Source organism: Pseudoliparis swirei, chromosome 22 (assembly GCF_029220125.1).
Source record: "Pseudoliparis swirei isolate HS2019 ecotype Mariana Trench chromosome 22, NWPU_hadal_v1, whole genome shotgun sequence".
NCBI lineage: Eukaryota > Metazoa > Chordata > Actinopteri > Perciformes > Liparidae > Pseudoliparis > Pseudoliparis swirei.
Genome location: NC_079409.1, coordinates 14,779,564 through 14,802,505, shown reverse-complemented (window position 1 = coordinate 14,802,505; position 22,942 = coordinate 14,779,564). Strand labels below are relative to the sequence as shown.

The 22,942-nt window shown below is 41.3% G+C and overlaps 3 protein-coding genes across 3 annotated transcripts; all 3 read right to left on the bottom strand.

Annotated features, from left to right (window-relative positions):
* Positions 1–37: 37 nt before the first annotated feature.
* LOC130213494 (vesicle-associated membrane protein 1-like) lies at positions 38–7,217 on the bottom strand. Its single transcript, XM_056445187.1, has 5 exons — positions 4,114–7,217; positions 3,347–3,485; positions 2,897–3,055; positions 2,405–2,456; positions 38–1,958 (listed from the first exon to the last, which is right to left on the bottom strand). Coding segments are annotated over exons 1-5 (369 nt in total). The 5' UTR covers positions 4,116–7,217; the 3' UTR covers positions 38–1,941.
* Positions 7,218–7,309: 92 nt separating this feature from the next.
* Positions 7,310–8,914, bottom strand: mrpl51 (mitochondrial ribosomal protein L51). The gene is made up of 4 exons (XM_056445181.1): positions 8,762–8,914; positions 8,462–8,557; positions 7,859–7,966; positions 7,310–7,643 (listed from the first exon to the last, which is right to left on the bottom strand). Exons 1-4 carry the CDS (start codon positions 8,847–8,849, stop codon positions 7,447–7,449), a joined length of 489 nt encoding a protein of 162 aa, XP_056301156.1. The 5' UTR covers positions 8,850–8,914; the 3' UTR covers positions 7,310–7,446.
* Positions 8,915–11,186: 2,272 nt separating this feature from the next.
* On the bottom strand, positions 11,187–22,238 carry iffo1b (intermediate filament family orphan 1b). Its single transcript, XM_056445083.1, has 9 exons — positions 20,929–22,238; positions 18,579–18,639; positions 17,465–17,560; positions 17,060–17,200; positions 16,533–16,717; positions 16,316–16,442; positions 15,186–15,275; positions 14,670–14,800; positions 11,187–14,147 (listed from the first exon to the last, which is right to left on the bottom strand). Exons 1-9 carry the CDS (start codon positions 21,882–21,884, stop codon positions 14,048–14,050), a joined length of 1,887 nt encoding a protein of 628 aa, XP_056301058.1. The 5' UTR covers positions 21,885–22,238; the 3' UTR covers positions 11,187–14,047.
* Positions 22,239–22,942: the final 704 nt, after the last annotated feature.

The following is a 22,942-nucleotide window of genomic DNA, read 5'->3' as shown; positions in this document are numbered from 1 at the left end:
TTAGATGGCTCAACATGTCGAGGGAATATAACAACAGTTCTGTTGATGATTTATTTATTGGCATCAGCAAAAGTGTTAAGCATGCATTTATTTGTTCAAATCCAGTTGCATCATCTCACTGCATTTTCATGTTGTAAATCACAAAACATGTTCTCATATCTCATGTGGTAATTACCTAATAATATTGTGACACAATATCATCAGATAATTATAGCTAACTGCTACAATTATACATCTTTATTTTATCAACTCTCAAAATCAGTCCGAGGAAAGGAAAACTAAGATTTTCTTTTAGATCCAACAACCCCCCTCCCCCCACCCCAAAAAAAAAACCTGAAAGAATTTATCAACACACTTCAGGAGCATAATCTGACATATGTGCACTATTGTTCTATCCATACAATACTACATGTTTTACCAGTTAACTATAGTAGGAGTTGTTTGCAGTCTCTGAATATTAATAAATACAAATGTGGCAACCCCTTAGCATCGTTGCATTGCATAAGCAGTAATTATCAGATACACAGGTCATTGAAACCACTAACAAAACAAAAATGTACAATAGGCAGTTAGATTCAGAAATGGCAGATACACAGATCACACAAATAGGCAAAACTATGGACACGGTTTGCCATGCAAGTTAGGAACAAACTCATGTTGCATTTCCTGCAGCTGAGTCTTCTTTATGTGAGTGATGGGGTTGAGGGACGGGATGGCCACGGTGGCTCTTGGTTTCTAAATCATGTCCTTTTTCTTGTTTTCCGGCTCTTAGAAGATCAGGTCCACTTAAAGGACAATCGAACAAACACTATCTGCACAACTTCCAAAACAAGTTGTCATTTGTAGCTGTTTTTCTTTTTTTTATGTGACGCTGCACATTCATCTGTCTATGGCTGTGACTGTCCGCTCAGAGGGACGAGACCTTCCTCCGGGTCAGTTCTGTAGATTGTCTGTTCTCCCGCTGTGCATATCACGATGCCACTAAACATAACAGGACTACGACGCCTCTGCCTGTGGTTCCAAAACCAAGGTGAAATGAAGCATAGCTACACAACTACTTAATCAATACTTGTTTATCAGTCCAGAGGTTTGTCTTATTTATACAGGGGGAGAAATGTATACTACTTTCCCCTCAAACACGTCTTCCTTTCCTTCTACTCTCACACAGTCTCCTTTCCCTTTTACAATGTATTTCCCTCATTGTTGTTACTGAATGTTGTAGAAAGTTAGGCAGGAAGGGGAACAAAAAAGGTACCAATAAAAAACAGCTAAACTCTGAAAAAGCTGTAGGCTAGAATGCTTTGGATCACAAATACACATACACACACACACATCAAAAATATTCCTAATATTAATCTAACATGACCTTGTGTTAGTAAGTAGCAATAATGGTAGCAGTTGTGGAAGAAGGGGTGTGTTAGTTAGGCATGTCAGTATCAACTTACAAATGTAGGACTCTCAAAAAAAGGAAATATGAACAAGCTTCGGCGTATCTGGGATAGAAAGGACTGCAAACTCTTGTTCAGCCTCCCTGCACTCATTCACCATCTGTACATTTAACATGTACCCCCCATAGCTCCGTTCGGAGGGCGTAGCCTTGTGTGTTCCCATGTCACAAGCATTTTCTCTCTCGTTCCTTGCTGTTTCACTCCGCCTGCTGCGTCCTTCAATAATACATGAGGTGCAGAGGCAGGAGAGAGTGAGTGAGACTTAACATCAAAACAGTGGAAGAAAGCAATCAGAAGGGAGGGAGAGGGGGACAAAGAGAGCGGAGACACCTATAAACACTACTGTCATGTATAAGTGCAAGATGGTTTGATGGAAGACCATGTGAAGAGGAGAGGATGGGTAAAAGGGGAGGCGGGGCTCTTGGGTATCTTTTTTTCTCTTCCCTTTCATATTATTCTTAAGTCCATATCCATCTGTAATGATGGGCTGAGCTCAGTAGAAGAAGTACACTGCAAATGAAGAAGAGGAAGTCATTAGTCTAATGGATCTGGTAAAACATCACTCAACATTTAAAAAAAAGGAGAGAACCGTCAGTCAAGCTCTTAGTCTTACAGGATTGTTTTTAAGAAAGAACTGGTTCAATTAGCATTAAGACCATGTGTTATTGTCATTTGACGTCACGTGTAATTAACAATCGGAGGAGAAGAATGACAGACATACAACTGGGTTGGTGCTGTCTCTGTATCCTAACGTCATGTCACTAAACTGACTAACACCGTACGAGCAACTGTCATCGACAGAAAGTAATTTCCTTCATATATCTTTTCCTTTGCTGCTGAGACGCAAAACACTTCAGAATCTGATTTTTTAACCATTGACTATTTATAAAAGCCGACAAATGATCTGCCTGTCAATCAACAGACCAATATTGTATTAGTATCTAGATTCTACTTACAGAATAGTATTCCAACCACAATGACTCCGATGATACCCATCATGATCATCATCTGAGAAGAGAAAACAATAACATTTACTATAACAGGTGTTTGTTGTTATGGAGGAATTTAAGACACACTGTATGTTCGATGCCTGCAAACCGAAAGGAAATGCATCTGAACAACACAACAACACATTTATTACACAGAGTCTCTCCAGTAACATACTTATTTTCCCCAAAGCATCTGCTTTAACAGCAGCTCATTAACAGATTAGTGTGTGCACAGCAGGATTACCAGAGCCGACACTGCGCACGAACATTCACGTGAACAGTTCAATGTGTTAAAATAAATGATCTGAGAATCTTATCCAGACTACGAACTCCATGTACAGACTATATTTCTTTTGCACCACATACAAATAGGAATACTGTTAATTCAGAGGCGGGTTACACTGTGAGTTTCTTTCAGTAACAACAATGTGTTTAATGGAGCCGGACTAATGTGCCCACCTTGCAGTTCTTCCACCAGTACTTGTTCTTTAGTTTAGCTGCGCAGCTTTCAAACTGGGAGGCTCCGGCTTGGAGAGCATCCGCTCTGTCATCCAGCTCTGAGAGCTTCTGGTCCCTTTCCAAAACCTTGTCTACGTTCACCCGCATGATATCCACCACCTAGCCCACAGTGGCGAGGATGAGACGGCATTCAGCAGCGATGGAGAGGAGAGATCAAGAGGATGACAAGTGAGGTTAAAGGAAAGGAAGCCACATGTCATAAGTAACAGTAAATAAGTAGTCGTAATCCATTTCTAGATTATATATTAAGAAGACAAGATTTTCCCAGATAACGTAAAGCGAAAATACATTATTTTGTCTATACATTAAGTTGAGATATTTAATGATTTCACAATGCATGCCAACATCAAACTTTGTCCCAGAATCTTTGTCCGGCCTTGTCCAGCTCACCTCCTCGACTTGGGCCTGTGTCTGCTGTAGCCTGCGGTTGCTGGAAGTATTGGGTGGGCCGGGAGGTGCGCCGCCTGGGGCTCCATCGGGACCAGGAGCTGCTGGAGCTCCACCTGGTGCAGCAGCATCCGGGGCAGACCTGAGAAGAGGCACAGTGAAGGGCAAGAGGAGTGTGAGTTGGGATAAAAGGGGACCTTGTTGGTGCACTGAGGCATGTCTATGGCATGTAGAGAGCACTTCATTTAAATGTAAAAGGAGAAAAGCGTAGAAAAGGATTCACAGGTCGGGGAGAAAATTAAGCTAATTCGCCAGATGGACTATTTAGTACAAATCACAGTGACTGCAGCACAAAAAACACAATCAGGAACCAGAATGTCTTAACCTCATGAACCATCATTCATTCGACAAATGTGGTGACCTCAAATCCTCTGATTTACAATATGCTGTGTAACAACTGTATTCTCTTCTTTAATCTATTGTGTAAAATTACCATAACAAACTCAATTTATCCCCAAGGCTTTACAGTGGCAGCAGTCGACCCCTCAATACATGATGTAGTGATGGTGGAAGGGAAAATGTCACTTGCGTCAGCAAAATCCATCAAGCAGAAAGTAATCTGTTTAGTTTCCGACCCCCACCGTGGAAAAACATACGAGGAATGATATTGTTTTGAATACTAAGGCTATTGATCCGTAGAAGCTTAACATATCGATTTGTATGTTGCTAATGTGAAAAGAGCGCAGCAGAAAAGCCGCATTAATACTCACATCTTCTATGCAGCTGTTTGAACTGACTCACGGGCAGGAGGAGGGGTGAGGGTGCTGAGGTGGAGAGGGAGGGTCTGAAGTACAACAAGAGAGGATGGAGAGAAAAACAGCAAGATCACAGAGGAAAAAAAACACGAAATGTTCTAGTCACTGGTCGAAAAAGTCCAAATGTAGAATCAGCAAAGTCAGTAAAGTGCCGCGCTGACAGTAAACAGACGGCCGGGCTTTGCGCAGTGGAGTCGATCCTCTAGCGGTGCATTCACACTGCAAGTCGTCAACAAAGTACCGCAATGTACCGAGGCACGTGAACGGACCGGGCGATAATTCACCGTGTGACGGGACTGGGAAGCAGGAAGTGAAGGAGAGCGAGCTCAGGAGAAAAGTACTTCAAAATTATAATCCATTCAAGCGAAATGTCCACGGACGTTTATAATAATCCTGCAGAGCTGCATATATGCAGAAGATGCGGACTCCTCGCAGAGCTGCTCCTGGATGCGGAGACGCGCAGCGCTGATTGGCTGGCTGTGGAGTTGCCTCTTCTCAAAGCTAATGGCAAATGCGTGCAATTTCAAAAATACGGAGGAAAAAAAAGTCCAGTCGTGAGAAATCAGTTGCCTGTCTCTGATTTCGGATTTCGGTCGCCCGCCCCCCACCTCCCTCTATCTCGCTGTTTGCTCTGCGCGGACGGGCGTGCGTCTTGAGGGAAGTGCGGTAGTTGCGCCCGTGTAAAGTGCTGTGGCACTGGAGGCTACTGCAATAATGCGTCTCTCCTCCTGCCTTCACTTGGACTCGTAACGACAGTGCGGTACCCCCTCCCCCCTTCGCTCTCTCCCTCTCCACTTTGCAGTACTGCAGCTCTCTTTGTCGGATGGGGCGGCAGGACGACACTGCGGTACAGCGGATGCTCGCTCTTCCAGGGGCGTGAGCGCACCTTTTCTTGTCTAGGGTGACCCAAATGGGGCACCGCATGTATAGCGTTAATACAAGAGCATTACTTTTCTTTTTTTTGTCCACACTACTTTCACGGCATTATCTTCCATTCCCATGTTTAAATGTGTTTTTATTTTTAACCCTCATATTACCTTTGGGGTCAATTTGACCCCATTCAATGTTTAACGCCTCCAAATAAATGATTGACATCATTTATTTTGCTATATCATTTTATGATTTTTTCTAATTTATTGGGGACAACTGGGTAAACATAAAATTCACATGACATGTTTTCAATGCCCTGTACACATCTTGTACGCATCGGTGTTCTTTGGGGTCCATTTGACCCCAGGCTTTTGTTGACTGTGTATAACATTAGAAATATCAACATTTTACACACATTGGTTTTGTTTGTTTTGGATGATATTGAGGTCACTTTAACATACAATTGAATAATCTTCAGAAAGTTGTAGGGCCCTAACTTTACATTGAAGTACAACATACAAATCCTCAACAACAAAAATGTTCCCACTGTACTAATGTATTAGCACCAGCTTTTTATTTATATGTAAGCCCTAATACAAATCCATATCTGGCCTGTTTACTTCTGCTAATGGTCATAGTACTAATTGGTAATGATTATATATTTTATTGATACTGTTTTCCTGCTGTTTGTCACTAAAGACTAACTAACCAACTAAACTAAGCATAAGAAATACAGCAACAACATGACCAGACTGTCTACTGTATATTAAAGCATCTCTGATGGGCTCATTTCACAGCAGTTTCATAATATCATGCAGTTTTTACTCAGTTGCCATTTCTACATAAGGCAGAAACAAAGTATTGTTATTTAATGATTCTTTCAATTAACTAATTAAGAGTTAATATCTCAAATTAAATCAACTACATTTTCACCATTGGCTAATTGGTTGATTTTGGAAATGATGTCAGAAAAGCAGCACAAATTTGAGATGATGGGACCAAAGATTTTGGGGTATTTTATGATTTAAACTAATAATCTGCTTTTTCTGTTGTGTAATCATTTCAGCAATAATAATTGTTCCCTGTAAAGCGTCTTTGGGTATTTAGAAAAGCGCTATAGAAGTCCGAATTATTATTATTATTAGAATAACTTGAAGGTTGAGAGTAAAAAATGTACTGCAGTGAGTGACTTAACACCTGAGCCACAGGCTGTAATAAAGGAGACGATATAAGAACTCTATACATTTGACATTGCTGAAAGGTTGCAAAATGCAAAATTCACAACATATCCTACAATAAAGGAAGATGCCAAGGAAACTACTGCATATGAGGTTTGGTTCAACTAATAATCCAAAAGAAAATAATTTTCTATTGTGTTCACTGTATATCGCTATAACATGAATTTACAGAAATTTGTGCTGGGTGTCAAACCTCCCTACGGTTTGGGTACTGGTTAACTGCCAGATGGGCTGAATCCTGTATGTAAAATGACAAACGTAATAAAGTTTAAGTCTCGAGAGCATTGAATGAATCTCGTTTCATACTTTGATTGGATAGTTCCCGATTACATTAAATATGACGATTTTTAGGCAAAGTTACCCGTTTATATTTCCTCCAAGCAAGATAACAACATAAATAACTCCTACAGTGAAAAGCACCAGCTGACACTCAAGAATCTTGGTGCTGTTTGGACTTGACTGTTTCTCCAATCCCTCTTCATTAATATTAACTTTTGCAATTACTCTTAATTCTTAGTACTCCTAGTTGAGCTACAACCTCAACCTCTTTTTCCATTTTTATTCTTAACTTGCATATTTGAAAGGTGAGACGAATTAAGTCAGCCTGTAAAATAAGGACAAGTCTTAGGACAAAAGGGCCATTGCAGGAATAAAATATACCAAAAAGTGCGGCATCCTCAGGTAAAGAAAACAGATACACTATTCCACCAGAAGTTGATTGACATCTTGTCTACATGTTTGTGGACTTTGAGCATTTATTTTTAAGGTTGCATGCGTCAGTGTGATTGACAACTTTCTGAGCTTTAACTAGTCAGTCTTTCACAATAAAAAGCTTACTTGAGTTATATTGGTCTATTATTATATTACAGTTTATAAATACGTCAAAAATAATCTGATCAATTTGTAGCAGAGGCATGTAATTTTCTTCTTTCTCATTTTAAATCATCTTATGGCCACTGAGATTGATCCGTTATCGTTATTATTATGAATGTGTTAGTCAGGAAAATAGGTCCAAAAACAATCAATAAACCAAAGAACAAGAATGCTGCTCTGGAACACACAAATCTTCTTTTTATATAGTTTAAAAAAAGAATCCTCCGACAACATGAAACCACGCAGGTAGACTACAACCGTCCTTATTGGCAGGTCAGATGTATATGCCAGTATGGTTTGTTCAATGTTAGCGGCGTTTGCCCGTGCGATTGTAGCGTCTGTAGAGGAAGCGGATCCTCTTCTCCAAGTTGTGTTTTTCCATAGTCATCATTTTGTCTCCCATCATCTTCTTCTTTCTAACAAGACGAAGCATTTCATTGCCTCTGAAACCCTTCAGCCAACAGGGAGCCACAATGAGGTCTTTGGGATGAGCAATAAAGTCTCCTGCAGGCACAAAGTGTGGAGATCAGAAAAGAACTATCAGTGCTCAATGTATGTTTTCAAATAGTCTCCTAAGGACTTTTACTGTAGCTAAGAATGTAGAATACTGCACAGATTCTCAATTCAGCCCTTTTCTGGGAAAAAAATAAATCATGACATGACATTGTGGACTGTGGTTCCCCTAAACCAAAACTCTAAATAATTCCATGAAATCATACCTAAGATGCCAATGTTATCATAAACTCCAAACATGCTCCTCTTCTCAGTCCACCGGTCCACCGTCTTCAGCTTCGGGATGGCATGCATCCTGATCCGACAGCATGTACCTAAAGGAAAGTGTTTCACGTCAGTACCTTTTACACCTAAAGCACATTTAGTTATGTTAGCCACTAGATTCAATAATTACTAGTCAACACAAAACATTTTTTTACATTGATTTAGGTCTTTAAAAAAAAAAGTTTAACTAATATTCTTCTAAAGTGTGAGGTGTTGCCGCTTTTCCAATGTTGAATCCAGTCATGTAAGATGTACATCTCGAAGGAAGCACATCTACTTATAATGGCCTCAGGTGATTAATTACTCTCCTCTGCTGGTTTATGACTGAAATTGGGGTTCTAATTTTGATTTATGATGTCAAAGGACAAGTGTTGCATCCTTACGGGGTCTGGTTCTTGTGTTTTTTTAAAGATCTCATTTCCCTACTGGGAGATTGACTTTTAATGGTCATGCAAAGTTAAAAGACAACTACGGTAAATAGGTGTTGTACAATACAGACACAAACAGAAAGCTGCGTCTGCACATGAAGCTCAGTCACGACTCACCGGTGGAAATGGTCCTGGCTGTGTGGAACAGAGTCCCAGCAGACTGACAGAAGGACGCTCCAGCTTTCAGGAAAACTCCCAGAACAGACATTGTTCCTACAATAACACAATCAATATCAACTTTGCATGCAAGGTATTCAGTTTACTTGGACAAAGAAGTTATTGAATGCATATTAAAGATTTTCTCAACGTTTCTTTCAAACGCAACGTCAGCTTTTAAATCATCTTAATACATTGACCCTTAGCTTTAGCGGGCACATTAGCTAGCCGCATCAAATGAAGTATTGGGGACATAGTTACCAGTTTTCACGTCCAGCTGCGACCTAGTGTCACTTATATTTTTCGTAACTGTTACAACGAAACGTACGTTGTAGCCATAAGCGGACATATAACACTGAAAGGTGTGTTATTGAGTCTTCGACGTGCTCTTAGTGGCCGCCTCCATCTTACCACAGATCTCACTTGTGTTATATCCCACAATGCATTGCAACGGTTTCTTCTTCTTCTTTGGTGCTTATTGGCGGTTGGCAAACCATCTAAGAGGCACATTACCGCCACCAACCACACTGGCCTGCGGAACAAGTGAAGCAGTCAATTAAATGATTAAATCAATAATTAATACAACTAAATCAGTTTCTTTAAAAAATATTAAAGTTGCGATATCCGAGACAGCATTTCGACTGCTTCCCGGCAGCTCTCAACACGTCGAAGGCAAACCGGAGGCTCAGATATCAGCGCACACAGGACAGACGACTGCCAACGTGTTGACAGAACCGTGTTTAGACGTGATTTATTGAAGGCTAATGTTAGCTGGAAGGTTTGTGGGTTGCCTTTGAGATAAGGCTGTTGTCGGCTTATCATTGTCAGCAACCGATATGAGAGCCATGCAGTCAGCCGCCATGAACTAACCAGCGGTGCACATCACATGCACTAAAAGCAGGAGTATAGCCATGGGCTCCACGAGAAGGCCAACAACAACACAAAGGGGGAGAGTGACGTCATGCTCTTCTCGGGAACACATTTACCCACTATATCATGACATAGTAAATATTTATCCGCTGCTATATTAATACTCTGAGTGCCAAATAGCTGCTCTAATAATAACAGTATTATTTTGTCTTCGTTTTTTCCACAAGAGACCTGCATATTGAATGTCATGGAACCGTATATGATATGCTTAATTCAGAGTTGTTGTCTGACCACCAACATGGGCAGGGACCAACGGGAGTGTGTAGCCAAAACGTACGAACTGTACAGTATAGAGTATTCCTTTGAATTATGATTGATCGTCTATTCCTTTTAGTCCAGCCCATACAACTCTAACACAAGGTTCAACCTTTTGTTATTGTCAACACCGCTAATTCAAAGAACATTAGAATCTGAATATTTATCGAGGATGCTGTCCGATCATTCACCTTTGACCCTATCTATTTTGATGCCAGAAAAACCAGCAAACCAATATAGATGGTGTCTGAACCCTACTCTCCTTCCTAGACCAGACTGTTGTCAGTTCATTAGGGACCAGATTAAAAATGTTTGTGAAAGAACTATAACTGCCCCTCCTCCCCCGATAGTTTCATATTAAGGGATACGCTCACCCTAACCCCCTAAGAGGACAAATAATATCTTATACAAAGAGTATCAAAAATAAATATATGGCAGAGATAAATGAGCTGGGAGACGATATTCTGAAATTGGAAAAGGAGTTTTAAAATCTGAGTCTAAAGAACTTTACCAACGGCTGGTTAACTGGATCGTGGAATATGCCTACTACCAACTAGTCATACACTGTCATATTCATTGAATGTGTTGTTACTGTGTTTTAATTCATGTATAATGATTCCTTCTGAACACATGGCATATATTGCACCTGTCCATCTTGGAGAGGGATCCTCCTCTGTTGCTCTCCTGAAGGTTTCTTCCCTTTCTTCCCCTCTGAAAGGTTTGTTTGGGAGTTTTTCCTGATCCGATTTGTGAGCTTCTGGGACAGGGATGTCTATATGTAGATTCTAAAGCACTCTGATACAAATTTGTAATTTGTGAAAATGGGCTATACAAATAAACAGAATTAAATTGAATTAACAAAAAAGTAAAATAAAAGACATTACATACCTATAGCCTAAGGTTGAAATTATCATTTTAAGAACCCAACAAAATATTAGGAATTGGGAGAGAAAGCTCACAAAATATTGTCCTGGCGATTGAGAACAGAGGAAAGCTCAAAGACAATTAATGCAATTCAAACTGAAACTGGTGCAATCTCACGCAACCCTACAGAAATCAACGACGCATTCAAACAGTTTTATACAAATCTATATACATCACGAAAATTACGTTCATTTGCAATTACGTTTGACTGAAACTATTTCTCCCCAGATTACGTTTGGGAATTTGGGAATCGTTAATAAAACATGATTTAAAAAGAAATAATGGAGCTTTTACAACCCGTGTTCAAGAATGAAGCTGTAGTTCCTACGCAGACACACGTGGGGGCGCTGTTCAGTGTCCTTACAGGGCTCAGCTGTTAGTGATAATTGACCAGAGTATCTGCAACATTATTTCTGGAAAGAGATGCTGCTGTTGGTTTTTTGAATATAATTACAAGTATATTTTCTGAGCACAACAAACATAAATCCTTTCACCTCCATTTGTTTTTGTAATTTTAAGACAGACAGAAAAGGCTAAACGGAAACACATGCAGTATTTTACAAGTAATAACACACAATGTTGCTCAGTTGCATCTTTTATTCTTTCAGTCTCTCTTGACATGTTACATACTGTAGCTCTGCAGTGAAGCTTTTACCCTAAATTACCCTCTTGATATTTAAAGCTGCATCATCACACATCTGGAGATCTTGATTATCAAATTGTTTTCTGACACAAATTGAATCCAATTATTTTGTCTCCTCTGTAAAAAGACATTAGAGAAGGGACAAAAAAACATCATATCTGGTCATTGCCCACCATATTTTCCATTGAGAAATGAAATAGGGCCATCAGATAATTTGATCTAAATTTAAATTTATTTCCGTGTGTGACATTCTTCGCTTGCAGACTTTGAACACAAGTATATATTCAAAGCTATATTTCCTTTACAAGTATAATATCCAAGTCATTGTACAGTCATTTTGCCAAAGCATTTGCATTTGAGTAATTTGTTCTCCTATTCTTATTTATTTTTACACAACTTATTGTTAAATTAACTTTATCTGGCGACCATATACACTCATAAAGAAAAAGTATAAATGGAAGAAAATAACTCCATTGTCATTTGATCTAGATATTTTTAATTTTTCAGCTAATTATTTTGGAAAGACAGCTCGGTCCCAAATGCTAAACACAGAGCAAATTTGACTTGTGTTTCCTTCTTCTTCATGTTGTACATTTTCCCCAGTAAAAGTCTTTAAAAACACTCACTATACTGACATAACACTCACAAACAGACCCACTGGTACATGCATACATAGAGAACCCACTCAGTGCGTGAAAGTATTTCTATGCAAAAAGGGAAATGGCGTGTTTCTTGTCTCACACAATGCATTTCTGGCATCCTCCTCCTGTGTTCCAACACGAGTGGAAACGCTGCGATTAGCCGAGTCCAACAGCCACACATGCACAAGTTTATACAAGATTAAATGATGTCCTTTTCCCGTCTTTATTATTGAAACAAAGTGTTGAAGTGTGACTCGCAGTGGAAGCATAAGACATATTTCAATTGATACAACCACAGAGAAGAAACTACAGCCGGGACTATATTTAGCCAACAGTGTCTGATAGAAGAGCAGTGATAACAGTGAGGATTTACAGCAGTATGCTAGTATATGTTTTACCGGAGCAATGTGTCTGAGTAAAAAGGTTACGGTTAAATGTACCCAGGAAACATAAATAAAGTAAAAATGAGGTATGTGTTAGTGTTAAATTCATAATTCTAGATCCCCACCTGAAACATGTAGAGGATGAGTAAACATAATAGAAGAAATACAGTTAATGTCCAGCGTGTCGACATCTTTATGTGACATGTTTTACAAGTAAGTTATTGTTTCATATACATTTCTGCTCTGCTCTTCCTTTCTATGTGCAAACAGGCTCAACAATAGGTTCAGTTATATACATCAAGCACCATGGTGAAAAAGCCACGGCAGCTATATTATTATTATTATTTTTTACAGCAACTTCCTGTTGATTCACAATCTGACCATTTTATTTTGGCACTAAATGGCTAACTTACTCTATTTTTAGACGTTCTTGTGTCTTTAAAAGTGATTCAACCATGCAGAGGATCCGACTCTAATCTTATACATTACTGCTGGAAATAAAACTAATTAGTAACAGCTACACAGTGTACTTAATCACACAGTAGGATTATCGCCAGAGCAACACTGACCCTAGATCAGTTTCAAGAGGGTGCTTTTAAAACTCCCCTTGGACACTGATGCTGTCACCTTGAACTTTGGGTTTGTTATGAAGCACCATTAACAGACTTATCTGTGATGTTCAATGTATTTCAGATTTGTTTTTTGTTGTTTTCATGAAATCTTGTCAATGAACTTGTAGGTGCTCTAATTTGATATTTTCAAAATGTATCTTCAACAAATCCCGCGGACATTGATGTTGGTGGCTGATAATCATTATAATGTTACCTTTCGGTAAGTATACATCAGCAATAAATACCATTGTTAAACTTTTTTACAGCGGATTTCTCCCATAAAATCTAGTTCGGATTCAGGTCATTCACAGCAGATAAATGATGGATTGAAATTATGAGACAACTAAAACTTTCTATTTCCTATTTTCAGGATCGCTCCCAATTCATATTTATGAAATAAGGTTTGCTTTGCCTGTGGTTTGATTGAATACTACACTGATAGAAAGCCAGCTCTGAATCTGCAGCTGTAAGGCAGCAAAATGCTGAATCATGACATCTTATTAGACTTTAAAGACTCAAGCTCCTCATTATTATAATAAAACTGACCAATCAAACTGAGAAATACACTCCACACTGTTTAATAGACTCAAACGTTCCCCTTTTGTTTAGTGATACATTGTTAATAACAGCCCTGTACATTTGTGTGGAGTGGACTTCACAAGGTCCTTACGACATGTATTTGCTCGGTTATCTTTAAATGCCAGGATATGAAGTGTTTTTACTGTGTTTGGAGTTAATTAGTCCTTTTATGCTTTCTTGTAGCATACGGCACTGCAAGGACATCAGCCCATTTATTTACAATGATTCCTCTACTTTCTGAATCTTCACACTCCATCATAAGATGCACTTTCTTAACTACTGCTGTCAAACACAAGATGACCCGGTCCGACTAGTCGAAGACCTCCCCCCTCTCACATCAGTGACATCCGCATGAAGTAGCAATGACAGAAATCCAGAGTTTAAGCGCTAAAAAGTCTCCTCAGACCAAAGCTGACTTGCGTGGACAGCAGGAAGAATTAACTAAATAACTCTGCACATGAAGAGTGTAAACATGGTGCCGCCATAGTTACAGGTGTGTGTTGCATCAGTGTGCTCCCGTCGCTGAATGTGGTGGAGGACACGTGAGCACAGCCCCCTGTTGCTGCCGGAGTGAGGAAGGGTCAAGATCTTCGAGCGCTCGAGGAAGAAGGCGGCGATGATGATGACTTGTCGTTTTCTCTCTGGTCACCGCCCTCAGTGGAGGCAGGCGCCGCAGAGTCACTGTCACAGACACAAACATATGCTGGAATGTGTATATATATTCTATGTTATATCCATGTTATATGTTATATACACAAGTTCACAGCAGGGTCTGTGAGCTTGACTGGACGGGTGGCAAGCTATTGACCCCCAGCAGGCGCAAGCTTCCAGAAAACAGCCTGCTAAGCGCTAACGCCAGCCTAGTTATGATGCTAACCGGCGCTTTGACCGCCAAGAGGAACCGAGTGTTGCTAAAGGTAGCTCCTCGTGGTCATGAAATCCTAACGAGAGCTAGACACTTGGAAAGAGACGGGGGAGAGGAGGGCCATGTTGTTGCTTGCGATCTGCAATCTCACCACTAGATGGCACTAAATCTTGCACACTGTTTCTTTAAATGTTTGTTCACTACTTTATAAATGTTGTAAGGCGACGTGAAGTGTAACTAAAGCTGAAATTATACCAAAAGAAAAACAAACGGACCGACAGGACGGGCAGATGGATTCTGTAGAGCAGACTGAGCGCCAGCGTGTTTGTGTGCGTTACCCGTCTCCGCTGTGTGTGATGAGTCTCCTGCAAGTCTCCATCTGAACGTCGAGGCCTCTCTTCATCGAACACATCTCCATGTACTCCTGGAGGTGTCGGTTCATGTCACTCTTCGCTGTGGCCAGTTCCAGCTTAAGTCAGAAAAACACACACTCGGTCATATCACAAATGTTAAATTACAAATACAATGTGTGTGTTTACCATTAAAAGTGTGTTTACTTCTGTAAGCCGTTGTCAGGCATTGGCTACGTGCAGGGCTTATTGTAATATGCTTCACATGGCGTTATGTCTTTTAGGTCATGTCAAAACAAAGAATCGATTCAAGAGATGTTTGTTTGCACATGTGGTTCAGGAATTCATCAAAGCATCATTCAAATGGATGGAAAAACGCTGAGTCATCATGTAAATCCTCTTGGTAAACAAGACACGAGAATAAACAAATAACACGGAGCATAAAAGAAAGAAAAAAATGGACATGAACAGGGATATTTTTTGAAATAAAAAAATGTGTCTGACCTCAATCTGGTCAATGGTCTCTTGGTATTCCTTCTCTCTGGACTTGTAAAGACACTCCGTGTCATTAATCACCTTTTCCAGACAGTCCTCCTGGTAGAGAGAGAGAAGAGAATTATTTTGAATATGTTTGTGGTCAGGATATGGAAATGCATGTGATAAAGTGCAGTAACACTTGTGTCTGTGTGCTAATCAGAGCACAATCAGACTTATTCAGGTGGTATAACTATCAAAGCACAGACGGCTTTATGCGGAAATCAGCTCAAATTTCACCTCTCCTCAACGGATTGTTCAAATACCACACCGCCAGTGAAGGAAATCTAATATCTACATACATTTCTTGAAAACAAACGCACTGAATACCAATACAGGCCAGACACAGCACATGTCTGTCTGCCTTCCTGCCTGTGCGTCGTGTTTAGAAATGGCCATGCTGCAGTCGAGCAGTGGATGTCAGTGTTCTTGCCCGAGACAAAACCGTATCGACCTACACATCACGCTCTGCACGTCAACTCAATCAGAACTTTAAAAGCTTCTTTGAAATCTGAACCAACAATACCAATACATACATTCAGCTGTCTGCAGGATGACAAGTAAAACTAAAAAGGTTCAGATCCTGATCACACAGACAAATTCTACTTTCAGTATTCTCAGAGAATTACTTAAAAAAAATAAAAAAATAGGATCGTTACTGCATCTGAAGGCTAGGCATGAATGATTTATAAACACAAGAGCAAAATAAGATGGTGTGCAGATGTATTTTTGTTTGCATATTTTTAATAAGTTATCGTGGCAAAAAGTGTAACAACTGGTTTTCTTTTCATTGCAAACAAATATAAGAAACATTATATTGCAGACTGCAATGAATAGAGCTGGGACTCATCAGGCTACTATATGTGTGGACACAGTTTCGCAAATCAAGACCAAAAGGACCACAGAACTGAATCTTTACATCTGACACAGTTAAGAGTGCATTTCAACAAATGTGAGCATTAGAAGCGTCACATATGTTGTATTGAATTGCACTGTGTGGCCTCGGTGTGGCCATTGCTTTTTCCATCCATTGTATTTAGGCCCAAGTTAATTCCTTTAAAACTGATCTCATTGAAATAAGTCCTGTGACCCTGGCCTACCTCTCCTGGTGGGTGGGTGGGGTCAGGAGGCAGCGTGCATCCTGGGAAGTCCTCCCAAAGAAGCAGTGTCTCTTCATTCTCCTCCCAGGCCAGACTGTCGCAATCATCCTCAAACTCACATTCACGTCTAAAGTAAAAACATAAATGTACAAACACATTGGTAAAAAGGACTGAAGCACAGTAACGTGATATCATATTTCAAAGTCAGACCACCCACAGGTGGTTCAGCATCCTCTGCATCTCCTCATTGATCTGATTGGCTGATGAGCCGCGGTGGTCTTCATCTTTGACCACTCCCCCATCACTTTCAGAGGTGCTGACGGGCTCGTCACACTCGCTGCCGTTGAAAGACAGAGGCGTTTGCTTGCGACGGCAGTTTAGGGATGATTGGTTGCTCGAAACCTGCAGGAACACAATCAGGATTCTGACCATCGTCATCAATCTACCAGACAAACGTTAACACGAAGGGACTTGATAACTCATGGAAATAGGGCGTGGCAACTATTAAATATGGAAACTTACATCTTTTTAATTCAAATCATGTTATTGATAAAATCATTTGTTGAGGTATCTGAATAGATAATACAATTGTTTTATATTATATAAATAGGGTATAGGTAAGAGTATAAATCGGCTACACTAGTTTAGACGCTGTATTTATTGAATGACTAGAAAACATGCATCTATATATATCTATGGAGATGTTAAATGACATATATCGGGATAGAAGACTAGTCCTGGTACCTGGTACATCTGGATCACATCTTCACAGTTCCTCTGCTGAGCTACGTCACAGAGACGAGCGGTGATTTCGATCCTGCGGCAGATGTCCATGTCCACCTTCATGGCTTTCTCCTGGATCTTACTGTCCAACTCTGACAAGTTCTACAGAGAGGATGGAAGGAACCACGCCAAGAAATGCACCAGAAATTAAACAAAACACGTTTATCTACTTTGCTTATGTGAATACATCACTACTGTACATTAATGCATTACTTGTGCTTCACATAAGCCATTAATAAGAACAACGTTTGGGTTGCTCGGAAATAACGTATGGAATTGCACAATCCATGCACTGAAAGGCAGGAAGATGTATAATTAGGTCTCATGTGCATAGCTTAGCGTATGTTTGTTTTGTAGTGCGCTCACATTGCTCATGAGGCCTTTGAAGAGAACCAGCTCTGCCTTCAGCTGCTGAACTCTGACCGCCAGCTCGTCCTGACAGCCTTCGCTCTCCTGCAAATCCTGCACGCATAAAAACAAACATAAAGGACAGACACATACAAGTGCTAACGCTGATACACCAACATGTCCTGCTGCATCGTTGTACAGGAAACTACAGGTCACATTATGCAAGCAGGGGTCATCAACCAAATTAATAAAAGTATATATCTGCAAAACATTGTAAATCCTAAATGCATGATGTCCTCTGGGGAGGTCTAGATTCATCTCATGGGATTATAATTCTCTCTTCTCTCTGTTGACTTATTCATATGCTACAATATTTCCATCTCAAGTGTTTTTATTCCTGCCTGTGGTCTCCTGTTGTTGTTGATGTGCTTCCCGCTCAATGGGGTCAGGCACAGATTCCTGGCAATGACACATGTGCATGTGTACACACAGGTGCATGTGTACACACACCTAGACACCCACACACACACAGACGCTCCGGAAATCAACAAACCTTTTGGTTTATAAAGACAGAGCAGCAGGCAGCACACATAAGGCAATCAACCTGACAGCAGGAGAATTTGATATGCAAGAAAAGCACTATTTCAAAATACATCATTTCTATTACTTTTAAATGCGAATGTTTGATGCATTTCAATCAGCTAACGGCCAAAGAAGAAAGAAAAACAATATTTAAAAGAGTGAAACCGTTGTGTATGAGTCAGGACTTGAACCGGTGTTGTAGTAACGCTGCTCAACAGCAGAGCTTAGTGCTGATCCCTGGAGCCGCTGCAGCACACGGTGTTCAAAGTGTTATCAGTTTAACACAAAGTCTCGTCTATTCAACCACTAACACACTGCGTATTGTTGAAGGGACAAGAAAATACACATGGTGTATACTTATGGTATTTAAAGTATCACACCCAACACTTTATTTTGGTAGTTTTATTTATTAACCGATTGCTGATTTTCAAATGTAAAGTAAAGAATCAAAGACTCCGTTTAGACACACTGCATTATTGGTGTGTAGCCATGTCTAATCCACCGACACGCGCACACACACACTAGCACACACACACTAGCACACACGTACCTCTTGTAGGTCTGACGTTTTCTGCTGCAGATCCATCCTCATAGTGTATTCTTCTTCCCACCTAAGAGTCACATTGGATAGAAAAAGTACACAACATTTGAGTGTCTTGTAAAGTAAATAGATAAAATACAGGCCATCGGTTTTACACACACATTCATTTATGCATCTTCCACACTACTATTGCAATTGTCAACACACATTTGTGAGAGCACAAGGATACACACAGTGTGTTAGGATGAACGAGTGAGAGATTTGCTTATTCACTCAGTGATGAATTGCTTGTATGATGAATTGTGTGCTACTGTGGTGCAGCCCATGAATCTGAACTTTAATACTTTTAAAAGGCTCAAGCACAAAGCCTGTATGTAATCTCAGATCTAATGTTTCCTTCTGTACACATGATATCTATTGCACCTGTCCATCCTGGAGAGGGATCCTCCTCTGTTGCTCTCCTGAAGGTTTCTTTCCTTTATTTTCACCGTGAAAGGGTTTTTTCTATTTTTTGGGAGTTTTTCCTGATCCGATGTGAGGTCCTGGGACAGGGATGTCGTATGTGTACATATTGTAAAGCCCTCTGAGGCAAATTTGTAATTTGTGATATTGGGCTTTACAAAATAAACTGAATCCAGTGACTTGACAGCACACATGCCCAGGGAGAACAGACTCACTGCAGAGGATGTAGCCTCTTATATGAATTCCATTTTAAATGCAAAATGCTGCGGCATATTGGGGCCTTTAGGGAATACTAAATCTGCAAGAAACTGAGTCATGAAACAGGAGTTATTGCTGGTGTAGAGGATGTTTGTTTTATCCGTAAAGTGAGAGCGAACAGACAGCAGAGCGGTGCATCCTTCTGCAAGCCAACCCCCATCCAGCAGTCACAGCGAGCCGTGCATGCTGCATTGCAGATACAGTGTGGAGCGGGAAGCAGGAGATACGCAGCAGGAGAGACGAGCGGCAGAGAGCCTGAGAGGATGTGTTCAGTGTGTGTGGTACTGTGTGGGGTTGATGGGAGAAAGACAATGTGACAGTAAGGTGGGCAGAGTGAGGAGGCCGGGGGCTCAGGGAGGGTAAAGGGGGAGAAAGAGGGGAATAAAAAAAGAAGCAAAATGCTCCAAAAGTTTAAGATAAATGAATTCACGGTGAGTCTAGATACTAGACACTTCATTATTATATTTACATAGGTAATGTAATGGAGTTTCAGTTGGGGAAACAGGCTTTAATGTCCACATTGTCTCGAGGAAAATTGATACCTACAATTTGCTCAGGTTGAGAAACAGCCCAGACCCCTAACAGAGGGCCTTGATTCACAGGTAGTTACACAAAAAACGTCTTTTCGGGTGAGCAACTCATCCGCCCTCAAGTCTCTACATACAAATAGATTGTGTATCTTACGTCAAACATATTTGAGCTGTTGGAGACGTCCCTCTACCGCTTTCACAAAGAGACCACTATACTGGTCTCCTCTGTGAAGAATGCATATGGCTGCTGACATAATGTGATGGAATTCAATGCACTGGAACATGGAGCTACTGTAGCTCACTCAGGACAGGTCATACGTAATCCCAATGTCCTTCAAAGTCACGATAGCATTTAATAATAATTCAAATAGAAACCCAGACAGATCTCAATGAGTTATTCCAGTGATCCGAGTTCACAGATCACTGGAATAAGTCATTGTGATCCGTTTGGCTTTTTGTAGCTCTCTTCCTTCATTGGAAATCGGATCACCAAGATTTGGACTGGTGATGTCATCGTGACACATTTTCATAAACTGGTACACTGGTTCCGAAGTGATTGTGTGTTCAGAGATGTGGCCGTAACTATTGATTATGTTCATTATTAATTATTCTCTGGATTAATTGTGATAAAATGTCCACAGAATTGTTGCTTTTAAAATAACTGCGATAATAAAGTAAGAATTTCAGCTCTAGGTCAAACTTAAAGTTTGTAAAGCTCACAGCTGGCCATCTCACATGGGTGAGTCATCTTGGCAGCAACATAAACTCTGAAGGGAACATTCGTGCAGCAGACTAAGCTCCACGTGTCCTCGCTAATATTTGACCTTCATTCTTCTTTACATTTAACGAGTGACGTGTTATTTATTTGGTGTATTTCTAGCAGCAGCACCTGCCTATGTGGTCACACATGAAGTAGATGCAGGGTCAGGCTGGATGGAGAGGGGATTGTGCTGACTTTGCTTCTGTTGGAGACAGCTGGTCTGCAGTTGTTTTACAGCTTGCTCAGTGGTCCAAAGTAGAGCATTACACACACTTAAGGAACCCACAGTACAACCTCATGCCCCTGTAGGCCTGTTACAAGTACAATAAAAGAGTTTTACCCCATTTACCTGCGTTTATACTCGTCTCTCTCCCTCTTCACTTTTGCCAGGACGTTATACAGGGCTCTTATCTCAGGGGTGATGGTGTCAATCTGCACCCCGACTCCGTCAGGCTGCGCCCAGGAGACTCCAGGGCTGGTCAGACGGTCCCCACCGGGGCCAAACTTGCGAGTGTGGTTGTAGGACCAGATGGTGCCCGGTAGAAACCGTGGAGGAGGGTTGGTGGAGCTCCCTGGACCTGCGCTGGTGTTGGAGAACGTTTTAAAACCAGAGACAGGGGAGTCCACACATGGAGAGGCCTGGCTGATAGTGATGGCCGGGTTACAAGTGGCATTTGTTTGGGTTGAACTGGAGTTTTCAGTAGTGGGTGGCGGTGTGTACAGTGTTGTAGGCCTCCTGGCTGAGTTGTTGGTGTTGTGGAAGGGGAGGGAGCCGGGCCTGAGCGGCATGGTCCCGACAAATCCGGTCTGTACGCCTGCATCCTGGCTATGTCCCCTGCTCTCACAGCATCCACTTTGACAGCCTTTATTGGCATCCAGCGCCTGCTGCAGTTGTTTCTCTAAAATCTTATTTCTACGCTCTAATTCATGCACTTTTGCTAAAAAGCATCTGAACCTCAGATTGAGAGTTTTTAGGACGCTGATGTTGGATCCCAAGTCGTTTCTCAGCGCCATGGCAGCAGGGGGGTGCGAAACAACGCGATGGTGGTAGTGGCTGCGGTTGTGGGGGAGGTAAGGTGAGGTCTGAGAGGGTGCGGTGAAGTCAGGCCCCGGCCCGGACGGCTCACCCAGCAAAAAGGAGGTCTGATCCGGTCCTCCAAAAACGGTGTCAGATAGGAGGCCTGACGGAGAGTCCGGGTGTCCGGGTGCGTGACTCTGCTGCGGATGCTGTTGGAGATGCGTGTTTGCACCCAACAAAGGATTCATGCTATGGTATGGAAAACTAAAGCGCTGCAGATCTGGCATGAACACGGACGGGAATTGTCTTTCAACAACACAATACAGATAAATAACAAGCTGATAAACGAACCAGAAGAAACGTGCAATCCAAACGCCAGTATCTGTACCTGATTAACGGTTTCCGAATAAGAATCCTATCCTTAAAGCTGGGAGGTCTTAACGTCGGCTGCTGGATCAGCGCGCTCTAAACGTCCATAATAAAACATCCAAAAGCGAGCAAGGATACAAAATGCGGCAACACCGGCCCCTCGGTGAGATGTTTTGCACAAATCAACGTGAATAAATGAAAGAAATGACGCAGAGCGTGGATAACGGGGGGAAATCCACTGTCGGTTCAGTTCTGGCAACAACATGTGACCGCAGCAGAGGAGCCATGCTGCAGGATTGGAGGAGCACTGCTCCCGTAAACACTGGACGAGAGTCGCACTAATATTCACTGTTTGTTGTCGGTGCAATTTTAAAACACTTGGGACACATCATCACATCGTAAAAAGACACCGCTGTAGTTACGTTAAATATTAAGTGATCAATCTTAACCCTGAGTCAAACTGATTTACTTTACAAATAAGATTAGATCTGTACTTTATTCATACCCAGGGGGAAACTCTGAGACCAACGATTGCTTGTTTGATTCTCCAAACCCGAATTATTATTATGTTTGATCACTACGGAGACATTGGAGCCAGCGGATCATTTAAGAGTCCAGCCGAGATCAGGCTTTTCTTGCCGGGGACCCGCGAGCTGTGCGACTATCGATCACCTGTTAGCGGGTCGGTCTTTCAATCAGGGTTCAATCCCCGCCATAGTGAATGTGTCCCTGAGCAAGACACCTAACCCTGAATTGCTCCCTGTAACTGTGTCTACGGTGTATGCAGTCGCTTTGGATAAAAGCGTCAATTCACGTTAAATTAAATGTGATCTAATGTGAGCAGCGCCGCCGCTCCCATAACGCGCACTACGCGCTGCGGGTAGGGCACCAAGTCCTGAGGGGGCACCACAAAGTAGGCAACAAATTTTTTCTCATAGTTATAATCATTATAATGCCGATATTATTTCATTCTAGA